At 28.8% G+C, this 12,800-nt stretch overlaps 1 protein-coding gene across 1 annotated transcript in view; it reads left to right on the top strand.

Moving 5' to 3' along the window:
• Positions 1 to 9,010, top strand: part of LOC142326899 (uncharacterized) — a 64,985-nt gene extending 55,975 nt beyond the window's left edge. Inside the window, exons 21-23 of the mRNA XM_075369631.1 lie at positions 5,738 to 5,983; positions 6,850 to 6,924; positions 7,935 to 9,010. Of these exons, the coding sequence (XP_075225746.1) occupies positions 5,738 to 5,983; positions 6,850 to 6,924; positions 7,935 to 7,945 (332 nt within the window). The 3' untranslated portion in view covers positions 7,946 to 9,010. The remainder of the gene's footprint in view (positions 1 to 5,737; positions 5,984 to 6,849; positions 6,925 to 7,934) is intronic.
• Positions 9,011 to 12,800: the final 3,790 nt, after the last annotated feature.

Here is a 12,800-nt window from a genome sequence, read left to right as displayed (position 1 = left end):
AGTGTTCAAATCCTAGTAAAGGTGGTTAGTTTTATACATAATACTAGGTTGTGGGTACCAGTGTTCTTTAATGGTTGGGTTTCAATTAACCACACATCTCCGAAATGGATGACCTGAGACTGTACAAGACACTCATACTTACTCATAACTTACACTCATACTTATCATCCTCTGCAGTAATATCTGTCTGTTATTCCTGGAGGCTGAACTATAACAGGAAAAAAGTCATGTTTGGGAAGTATTTTTTTTGCTTGAGAATCACATTTTAGTTGTTCAGTTGCCTGTTCTGAAGGAAATCAGGAAGCATGATGTCTACTTCAATTTTGAATGGATCTTGTGTCAACTGAAATTCCCATCTATCTGATAAAAGCACTGGAAAGCATCTAATTTCAGTTTTCAAGGATGCCAAATGTTCAGAAATCAAGCTCTTCAATTCACTTTTCATTTCATCTTGTATCAAATTTATAAAGAAAGACATGAAAGGGAAACCTCTATTTGTAGTGTTTTCCAGTTATATGACCTGTTGCATTCATGCCAAGTTTGCAGTTTCCACCAACTATATCCGAAGCTGATTCTATTTTTTGGCTAATTTATGTATATTTTCATTGCTTATACAGTCAAACCTCTAATTTGAATCTCGAGGAACCAATTTTTTTTTTTTTGATTTAGATAATTTTCTCTTTATTAAACTAATGAAACTCAAATTATACAGAAAAGTTTCATAATTTAATAAAAATTTATGTTATATTATAATAATACATACACTACAGTACTAAATTATGTCAGAAAAGACAAAATGTTTATAGTATTATGTAAAGATTTAAATAAAAAATTAAATACAGTACAATACCTTTAATTATTTCATGAAAAAGTCAGTAATTTTTTTCTTGTGGTAGATTTGAAAAACACTGACATTTTCAATTTTCACTATGTACTAAATAGATAATCTACTTTCCTTGAACTTTTGAAGGTTGTATATTGCTGACTTTGCGTCTTCCTGTAATTTCTAGTTGTTTTGTTTCTTAAACTTCATTGGAATACTTAGCAATGGCTGAATATGACACAAGATGTGATATCATTGGTTGGAATGGCACTAACTGCAATATCATCATCAAACTGTGTGAACATGTCGAATGAGATTTCATCCATACTAACGTTAAAGTTTTTAAGATTATGCTCCATTCTTCTGAAATTGAGAAAGGGTCATAATAAATTCATCTTTATTTTTTCTGTATGAAAATCCACAAGTCTTGAAGCAGTTAACAGTGTTTATGGGCAGACATTCCTCCATGCTTTGTTTGTCAACGAAATGTACAGCCTGTAACACAGTTATACACATTTTCCTGCCATCCTATACCTGCTATAATTTCCCACACATCTTTTCTATAGAATTATAAAATTTTTTATAATTCCTTAATCAAGGGGTTGGAGTTTTGACATGTTGGAAGGCAGAAATTTTACTGTAATATTCTTTCAATAGTGGAACATTATTATTTGCAGTACAGTTATCCATAAATAACAAAATGTTTCATTTCTGTTTTACCATGTCTTTATCTGGATTAATTAACTGTTCTGAAGATAATTCAGCCATTCATGCTTTTTTGCAGCATAAGTAATGACAAGAGATTTTATGTTATTGAAACACCTAAGTTTGGCAGATTTTCCAGTAGAAAAAGTTTGTTTTTATGTACTCTTCAAGTTAGCAATAAGTAACAAGGTTATTCTCTCTTTTCTGTTCTTTCCACCATGGTATTTTTCATGTTTAAAAGCTAGAGTATGATCTGGAAGACATTTATAAAATAGTCCAGTTTCATGAGCATTAAAAAAATGTTGTTCCCATGATTCTCATATGTGTTTTTGCTAACATTAGTGTTTTCGCCACCAACTTAAAACACAATACCACATCTTTTTTTGGGGATTTTTCTAACCATTTGTTGTTGCTGGCTTTAAATACTTTATGCCCGAACACCTTTACAAACATCTGTTCTTTTTCTTTGTTGATTGGACCTCCTAAACTGACAGTATTATCTCTGCATTGAGTGATTTTATCACTCATTCATCAATATTGGTGAATTCTACCTGTTCTCTTTTGTGGTCCATGTTCGAAGAATATTCTTGTGAAAGTATCACATTTTCATTTTTTTTTTAATTTTTGATAAAGATTGAATGCAAATTTGTGAGCAAATGCCTTTCTTTTTTTGTTACACTTTCTTTACTTCTTTTGTAATCTTTTTACTTTATCACTGTTAGATGCTTTTTGTTTCTGCTGTATGCTCATTAATGCAGTTATTAAAAATGTACAGTAGGCCTACATATCAAAGTTTAAACAAAAAGTAGTTAGAATCACAAAAATTTACTCAATCGAATTGTAAATTTTAAAATGAAATAAAATTGAATTCTACAAAAAATAATTTAGTACATTGTGTAAATGTTAAAACACAGTTAGTACTGACATTTTTAATGCCAAAACACAAGCATACTGTAGTAAACTCTTGACTCATTATGCATAGCCTGTGTAAGGAATAAAACTGCACATTACTCATGTAGTTTTGTTATAGAGATTAACTTAGGCATACAGTTCTGGATAAAATTCACGGTCCACTAACAATCTCTATATGCTATTAAACTGAATTTACTGTTACCTACTCTTCTTTGGAAATCATGTACAGTATGAAAGTTGTTTATTGATATAAAGAAATAATAATATACATGTATAAAGTCCTAGAAATTTTCAAATAAAGGAGGTGATTTAAAGAGGTTCAAGAGGACAAAGTAAATATTCAATTTAGGGAGTAATTCAAATTATCAAATTAAGGAAGTTCGATTTAGTCAGGTTTGACTGTATTAAGAAAAAGGTTTAGTCAACAAGAATTTTTCTGAAGAGTACCACACCCTTCCTGAAATTCTCTACACCCCCTCAGGTTGAGAACCCATGATCTAGAAGGTTGTGGAAGCTATAGAACTCTTATCAGTAGAACCTTCTCGAAATGTTTAGAAATTGTTATACCCCCATCTTGAACTCTGATCAAGAAATTCCAGCACTTACCAAAACCTGTATATGAAATTACTTTGATTTCCACTAGATAATTTGATTTCTTTTACTGTCTAATAGAAGATTAGTTTAAATAAATACTCTGGCAATACTGGGTTATCAGCTAGTTAATAAATCATTTTGAGATACTTTAACTTTGTAGCTTGTAGGCTCTACAAGCTTTTTTTTTTAGCATCTAGCAAGATTACGCTTGTAATGGTTGTGATGTAGCATAATTCAGGGAAGTTATTAATTTTATTATTCTAATTTAATAAGTACAGTTAATAAGGACTTTTGACAATCATTATATTTCAAATCAAAAAATGAGCTAATGTGGAAATTATTTTAATTTTGGGAAAACAGTAATGTTTTTTTTAAATTATTATATTAATGCCAGAGAATATTAAGCACATGTTTGCAGTTTTGATAATGTGTGAACCATCTACCCTAGGATCAAAACATGAGAAGATGCAAGATTTTCAGGATTCCAGGTTTATCTCCAATTCTGTTTTTAAAAAAATTAATTATATGTAATAAATTTTTATTTTTAAATAAAAACAAAACTTCTTTTTTAGCCCCTGCTATTAAAATTTTTACTAATGTTGAAAATAATGCTGTAAAAATTAAAACCCATTCCTAGTGTTACATGTTTGAAAAATACTTATTCATATTAAAAATATAAACCTTAGAAATCAAAAGGAGTCTTGATTATTTCAATGTATTATATTTCTATATTTTTCTTTATTTGAAATTTTCTTGAGTAATTTTTGACATAACATTGTAAAACCCAAAATATTAATACAAATACTCTAAGCAAATAATCTTTTTTAATTCTAATTAAAATATTACCGATATTTTATTCATTAAAAACTAAATAAGAATAATTATATAAAGGTTTATGCCACAGTGAGTATATGTAAATGGGTTTATACTAATTAATGTAATAGATTTATCAGTAGTGTAATGCAAAAGTCAGAAAAGAAATTAAAAAAAAGGCTATAATAAAAAAATATATATATTGAATGTATGCTTATGTCTATGGTAACTGGAAGTTTTAGCAGTTCATTAGCAACAGAAAACTTACATCGTACAGCTCGAAAATGAGAAAAATGTTTCCGATGCCTAAGTTCCCTATATTAGTATCCATTTTTCCAAGTTAATGTGGTCATCCTTACATCCTCATCCTGTACTTTGTATTCAGTTTTTAATAAATTGTTTATTTTCGTGTACTATAATCAGTCTTCCCTCATTGTTATGTTTCAGAGGCACAAACTAAGAAGTGCCTCTGCTCGTTGCACGCTCTGAAGATGACATGAGGACATGATGGAGCGTGGAGCGAGATTGAAAGCCCAGACTTATTTGGACCAATTGAGTGATTTTGAATTTCTTATCTGGGTCGAAATGAACATAATTTAAGCCAGCATCCGCATTTTGATGAGTTTACACAAATGGATCGCAAGGAGTTGTATTCAAGTAACCATCTTTAGTCAGGTTGATATATTCTTTTATCTGTTTTGTTTTAATTTTCTTTTATTGGAAAAAAATTTGCAACAAAAACTAAATCTTTAGTTTTGTTAATAATGCAAGTATGGCTTCTAATAATTAATGATTTTATGATTGAGAATAAATTCTTTTAGTTTTATTAATCAAAACCAAAGTAAATGTTGCTGATCATGAAAGAAAGATTTAAGTAGCTTTGTAGTTAAAATTACTTTCTACATAGTTTTATTGTTAATAAAAACTATAATTGTTTACTATATTGCATAGAACAATAATATTAAGCTAAATGACAACTAATGATATGTTGTAATAGTAGACAATAGTAAATTCTTTGTATTACTTATTTTCTTGATTTAAAAGAAATGTTGTAAATTTTATTTATACTTGGGAATTCTAATATGTGATATGATATGTGTTATAAGTACTGTTACTAAGTCACTTCCAGGGAATATATAACTTCATTTATTAAAATATTTTAACTATTTTGTTCTGTTGCGGCCTTTAAATTGGTTAAATATTAATCTGGATTAAATTCTAAGTGGTTAGTTGAAATCAGTGTAGAATTTAAACAAATTTAAAAAAATAAGTTCATTAGTAGTTAGGTACAGTGTAATAAAATAACATTAAGAGTAAGCTTAAATTTTCACATGCATTCTACAGATTAGTCACCATAATTGAAGTAGAAAAAAGTTAAAAGCTCATCAGCTTGTAGGTGACCATTGGTAAGTTCAGCATCATTTTAATGAACTTCCTTGTGTTAACAGAATCCATTGTCTGAAGGACGTTATTTATGAGTAAATTATCGTTTTCTCGTAAGACTTCTAACAGTTTGTTTTTCTACAGATTTTAATAAATATTCCTGATTATTTTGATTTTTATGTATTTTTTAAGAAGTGGACTGTGATAAACTCAGTTTGTTTATATTTTAGTGTTGTCTAGGTAAAGCATTTTTGGAATGCTATATGTAAAAAGTAGGATTATGTGTATTTTATTAGCTATTAACAAGATTTTTATATTAAGAAACTTATAACAAGAAACAAGTGCATTTTTTAAAAATATGATCATTTTTAGGAATTAATTTCTTAAAAGCTATACAAAATAAGTAAATTAATGATATAGTAGCTGCACGATATTTAAGAAAATTTAAGGATTTTAACATTTGCAATGTTTTTAAAAATTACATTGTGTAATGGTTTGTTTTTTTAGATGTTGAAGATGTAAAGTTTGTTATTAATTTTGATTACCCAAATTCAAGTGAAGATTACATCCATCGTATAGGAAGAACTGGCCGGTCTGAACAGACTGGAACCGCTTATACATTCTTCACACCTAGTAATGGCAAACAAGCCAGAGATCTGGTTAATGTATTAATGGAAGCAAAGCAAGAAGTGAACCCAAAATTGCAAGAATTGGTACGCAAAACAGGAGGTGGTGGTGGTGGATGGGGACGAGGTAAGCTTGTGATGAATAAATTTGATGCAGTTAAATAATTGTACGATTGCTACTTAAGACCAGTCATTTTGTTAATCTTACAGATCAAGTTCAACTTTTTAGGAGGTTTATGATAATGTAAGAACTAATCATTTTTTTGTTTTAATAAAATGATTTTAAAATAAAAGATCGCATGAGAGAAATTATACTAACTTTTTATTCTTTGATTATGTAGTTGATCAATTTTTGAATGAGTTTTTTAAAATCAGAAATTTTAAGTATATTACTACATAAATGAAAAAAGTAAAGTTGGTCAATGTCATTTTAAAATATTTTAATTAAATTTCATGTATTAATCATAAAAATCTTTCATTTGCACCATTTGCTTAAATAAATACAGAGGAATATACATCTAGCTTTGGTTGGACCCTTCATCCAACAGAGCAATAGAGAATTTTAATCTCCACTTTTATTTCTTTGCAGTTTTATTTCTTGCCTGCAAATTAATTTGTAGACAATTATGTTTAGCTAGTCTTAATTAGTAAGTACAGAATTGTTGGTAGCTTTCTTATAGTCATTGTTGAATTTCATTATATTGCTCTTATAATTTCTGATGAACTGTAGGATGTTCATAAATATTGATTAAACATCATCTTAAGTTGTATTCTATTATCCCTATTTCATGTACTTGAAAAAAATTACAGAAGCGCAGGTGCAAAATTTTGAATAGATTTTTATATGGAAGAAATAAAATATGTGTTCTGTAGTGTTAGCAATGATATTAGGAAAAACTATTAACTGCTAAACTGCATTGATGTCAAAAATATATAATTAGATTATTTACTGAAAGAAATATTTTAATAGATAGCGTTTTAATATATTTGCAGGAGGAGGCAGATGGCATGGTAGAGGCCAGGAAAACAGAATTTATGGTGGCAAATCTCAACATCAGCGTTTTCAAAGTAAGTATAATAACAAAGTAATAAGTGACCGAATTTACAGGCTTTGATTCTGTCTATTAATTTAGTTACTTTTTTCAAGGGTATTAAGAGATGTAATATTTCTTTAAAACTAGTTAGTTTGTAAGCTAAAGGTCACGAACTTATCAATTGGCAGTTTAACAGGTTTTGTTTATATGTTCTCTTAAACTAAATAATTTTAAGTACTATCTGAATTATAACGTCATCTATGATGGAAACCTTTCATGGGGCCTTTTTTTGATTGAGCCATTACCTGACAAAGCTTTCAGCATATGGTGTTCAGTATCTTAAATTTGGAAGTGTTACTGTACATTATTATTATTATTAGTATTCTCAGGTCAGACAGATTGTTTATTATGATTACTATGTATGTGTATGGCTGGGTGTGTTGTTAAAAACATTGATTTGGTAGCTACCCAATAATTTGGAAATCTCTGGATTGTGGAAACTTACTGGTAACTTGTAAGGTACATGTAAAATCATAAGGTTTCTGGGTATTTGTTTGAATTGTAACCACACGGCATTTACCTGAAACTTTTCTAGTTTGCAATTATAAAGTCAGCATCTGATAGATTAAGTATAGATGCTAGATTTAGTATAGATTAAGATTGTTTCACAGCTATTTGATTTAGGACAAAGTTTGGTTCTTCAAAGTTCAGGATATCTTCATTTATTAGAATAAAAAGCAAGTATTCTGAAGTGAGTACTAAGATAGCATTGTAAACTACTATTATATTAATGTTTATGAAAATGTATTTATAATAAAAAAAAATTGGGTGCTGTATTAAATGAATAATCATCCATTCAACAAAGGTGGTGTTTGTGCCTGTTAATCATATTTTATGCTGGGTCGGTAGTATCAGTTAACCCTTGAAAAATCTTTATTAATTTTTTTTTACTGACCCTTGAGATGTTAATTGATGTTTCTCTGTGTATGTTTTATTGTCAGTTTTTGTTGATCATTTATTGCAATTGTTTGTTTTTTGTTTCAGATTACAGTTAAAAACTTCAAAAACTACCCGATTTTATTTTATGAAGCACTTAAATAGTCTCTTCATTATTACAACCATTACGTTCTAATAAAGTATCATTTTTAACATCTCAAGTGTAAAACAAACAAATGTTTTATTTTGTTACCTTGAAAGTATCTTCGTCATATTGAGGAAAAAATATTTCTGTAGTATATAGATGTATACATATTTTTAAGGGATTTATGTATACTGATATTTTAAGAAATATTCAAACGCTTTAAAAAAAGGATATAATTACTTTTAAATGAATTTTTACTCTTTTTAATGGAATATACATGTATAAGTTTTCATTTTGTAAGGATTTTCTGTCCTAATTTTTATGCATTTATTTTAACAGTATTAACAGTAATGGTCAGAAGAGGCTTGAAAATGATTTTTTAAAGCCTTATTTTTGAAGCGTTTAAATAGAAGTATGTTAAAAGTTTGCAAGTAATAAATTCCTTATGTAACATATATTATTATGTCAGTATTAAAATTTATCATTCCAGATTTTTATTAATGAACTATCACTTCCAAAGAACTTATTTAAATGTATTTGTAACATAAAAGAAAATCTATATGTGAGGTACTTTCAGTGTTGTAATGTTAACATTTTTGGTAAAAATTTCAATTGAAAAAGTTGATAAATCTTGCAAACTTTTTTTTGTTTTCATATTTTTTAACTATGAATTTCAGTTAAATAGAACTGTGATTTTTTTTTTTAGTCTTAATCTTTAATTAAAAATACTTGTATAGTGAAGGTATTCTTTTTTATTTGTATATTTAGTTACTTATCTCATATTTCAACCAAATTGAATGATTGTGGTACAATTAAAATACTGTAATGCGTTCAAAACTTGTGCTGCAAATTGTCTTTATAGATGGTCTCTTGGAAAATCATTTCTTCTGTGAAGACAGATTTACCTGGAATATGTGATATATTTATTATTATATGTTATATGTCTCTAGTAGGCTTATTTGTGTCTAGTTCTTTTGTTTTCTCTTAATGTATATACACTTTTATATCGTCAAAATAAATAAGAAAATGGTAAATTCTTTTTATTGTGGATTGAAATTTCTCACCATAGATTATTAAATTCAGTACCCTTTTTCTTACCGGTGCAATCCTTCATTCCTTTCAGTATTGGTACTTTTTTGTTACATGAATTTTCCCCATCTAAATATTGGGATAAATACTGTTAAGGTTAAATAAATTGAATTTTGTGTGCGCAATCATATAATGATGCACCATATTAGTTTATTAATTCATCCATTTTCAACTGTTTAGATTATATATTTGGTTTCTTAAAGATAACTTTCATTTATTATGTATTAGCAACAGAAGTATATAATGGTTTCTATCAGACAATGATCGTGTACTAGTCACTCAAGAATCAATAATATATTGTCCCAGAATAAATTTAAGAAAAAATTAACTTTTAATGTACCTTCATGTTGTACAGTAAGAGATAAAATTTGAATCATTGTTTTACAATGCCGGTTTTTTTTATTAAAGAGTTAAAAATGAAAAATTTATCATGTAAAATAATTAATCTCAAAATAAAATTCTTTTTTAAATTTTTTATTTGCTGAAACTTAAAAATTTATGGGTGAAAAAAATGATGTTCTGAAAATCATTTTTTTCACACAACACCCAGTACTCTGAAAAGAATGTGAATGGATTGAATATTGAAGTTGCTATTTTGAACCAATGGGAGCTAGCAGGCTCTTACAGGGCAAGAGGGAACTGAATCTACTTGACAACATTGTTTTTAAAAGAGTGGTTCCAGTATTTATTCATATAAATGTTTCAGGTGGAACATATTTTCCTGGAGCGTAAGGTTCCAAAGAGCTCTGGCTCAAAATCTTCTTAAACCAGACCTCTTCCATTATTTTTCTTATAAGATAGATAATCTTAATTATATAAAGAAAAATAAAGTTTATAAACGGTATTAATTTTTAGGGTTTGATAGACAGCCGATTGGGCTCTTAAACCAACTGCTTATATTTCACTTCATGAATTCATGAAACCAATAGAAAAATTTCAATATAATTGCATAACTTTTTAAAAATATATATACATTAAAAAAATTACACCTTAAAATATATTTTTGTGTGATAAATCTGAAAGCAAGGATCTACGCTCAAACCAGCCTCGCAATTTGGACACCAATTATATGATTCCTTCCTTTTTCTATTCTTGTAACGTACAATACATTTCTTGAGGATTGACTTTCTTGCCAACGTCTGGAATTTTCTTTGGGGATGTCTGTCAATCCTGCTAGGCGATGGTGGAGTGATGGGTGGCCAGGAGATAACTATCGAAGTTTTAGAACATTTTTAATAAATAAATGTTTTGTTAGGAGAACTTATCAGATTTAAAACTTGAGAATTTTAAAATTACACTTTTGAATTTAAATTTAAAAAAATAAACTATTACCTCCTAAAGAGATTACAAACTTAAAATAAAGTTTGTAATTTCTAAAATAAAATCAAAAACTGTTTTAACAGTCTTATGCCAGTTTACTCGTAACTGTAATTTTTTCAGTTATTCTTATCACATTTTTCTAAAGAAAAAACTAAACTAAAATAAAAATAACACGGAACTCAAAATCTGTAGAAAATTGCTGAAGTGCTTGTATAGAAAAATATATCCATGAAAGTCAAACTATGGAACTGCTGATTTGGGTTAAACGCAAACGAATAAGAAACATTTTGTTCGTTGTATAGTAGTAATTCTGTACTATAGACCTTTTAAATACAAATTGCAGTTGTTAGAGTGCAGAATCTGACTGCATGGTAATACGTAATATTACAGCAAAACGGGTTACAATTATATTTTGCTTCTGATGCTATAGAATAAGGTTTGGAAATGTGAAATTGCCACCTCGCAATCTTTACCATCAAGCGGGAAAAATTAAGGATTTATTATTATATAGCTTATGAACTTTTGAGAAGGGGTCAATTTTAATTGACAAAGATTTTTTCTATCAGTTTAGCTTTTGAGATTACAGTGCCCAACTAAAAAGTTCAATAAATGGCTCGCCTATACATGTATTCATGGAAATTATAAAAATCTTGTTTAAAAGAAAAATGATAAAACACTTGAAAAATCAGAATTGCTTTTTCTTGTATCACCTTTACACATCATTGATGTAATTTTCCACAGAATGTTTTTATTGCTTCTATAAATTGCCTTCATGTATCATAAATGATTTTACACACTTTTTATTGTTACCTTGTCTATGTGTTCCTGCAGCAATTAAGTTTTTACAATTTCATGGTAGAGGTCTGTATTAAGAGTTAACTAATATGGGGCCAATTATTCTTTGTATAGAAATTACACACAAATTTTCTGTATGTGTAGAGGTTGTGAATGGATGGTGCGAGGATTGTTGGAGCTCCAGTAGTGATCATCAAACTATTAACCACTGAAATGAAACCAATCCTCATTTGTAATACATCATCAAACACTAATGTTCTTCCTAACTGGATTAAACCATTGACAGTAGTGGAGCCTAGCTGCATAAACTGTAATTCATGTGATAGGTGAATCCAGATTAGGTTAGAAATTAATTTGCCACGTAGATCTGAAGGACCCACTGAGTTGGTGAGTTCATTGCAAATTGGCTGATTTCAAAGTTGGGAGTTCTAAGGTTCAAATCCTAGTAAAGGCAGTTTGCTACTTTTATACAGGTTTGGATACTGATGTTCTTTGTGGTTGGGTTTCAGTTAACCACACATCTTGACCTGAGACTACAAGACTAACCATTTACATTCATACATATCCAATATTTAGCCTCTGGATCAGAAAAAAGTAGATGTAAAGGCACTTTACAGAGATATTCCTTTCAAAGTTTTTGTATGATTTGTTAAGAGAGTTTAAAAAAGCTTGCCTAATATTTTATAATTTTTCCAGCTATGTTTGATTTTAAACTGAATGAGTCCCTTTATTTTTTCTATCAAACTATGAAGATCTATTTCGAACATTCTTACCTGGGAACTGGAATTGAAAAGTTTCTTGGCGCAAAACAGAAGATTAGTTGTTAAATAATCTTCTACTATAAAAATCCTTTCTTCAGTGTTCAAAACATAAATGACACCACAACTAGGTAACAATGTTACACCATTTTCTTATGCCGAGATACCTTTGTATTGACAGGTAGAATTTGAGAAACTAGAAGATTTACAAACTAGCACTCATTAAAAAATATTAATGTCACCAAAAACTTCAATAAATGAGTATGTTACCGATTAGAACTGTATTGATAGTTTGATTAACTTTTGAGGTCTTTGGATTTTCCAGTGTAGTGATAAAAAACAAATATAAATTTGTATGAAAGTATTATGTGTTGATGGTTGCAGTTGCATTTAAAATTTCTTTGCCAGAAGGACCTTTTGGACAGAAAAACATGTTGTAACATCACTTGAAAAAATTAGTATGCAAACTTTGTCTATTTATAAGAGATCACGATTTATATTTGGTTGGAGAAGTTGCTTAGAGTATTTGTAATTACAAAGTATCCAAGGATATTCAAGTCTATTTGAATTCAGGAAACTTGACTATAGTTTTATATGTATTCAGAGAAGTAAAATGCAATTGCCAGTTATTAATAATTAGAATCTCTCTTTCTCTTCCTGTTTAGCCTCTGGTAACTACCGTTTAGATAATACGTCAGAGGATGACACGTATGAGTGTAAATGAAGTGTAGTCTTGTACATTCTTAGTTTGACCATTCCTGAGATGTGTGGTTAATTGAAACCCAACCACCAAAGAACACCGGTATCCATGATCTAGTATTCAAATCTGTGTAAAAATAACTGACTTTACTAGGACTTGAACGCTGG

The sequence above is a fragment of the Lycorma delicatula genome, chromosome 6 (genome assembly GCF_047948215.1).
Source record: "Lycorma delicatula isolate Av1 chromosome 6, ASM4794821v1, whole genome shotgun sequence".
Lineage (NCBI taxonomy): Eukaryota > Metazoa > Arthropoda > Insecta > Hemiptera > Fulgoridae > Lycorma > Lycorma delicatula.
This window is presented reverse-complemented; position numbering and strand designations above follow the sequence as displayed.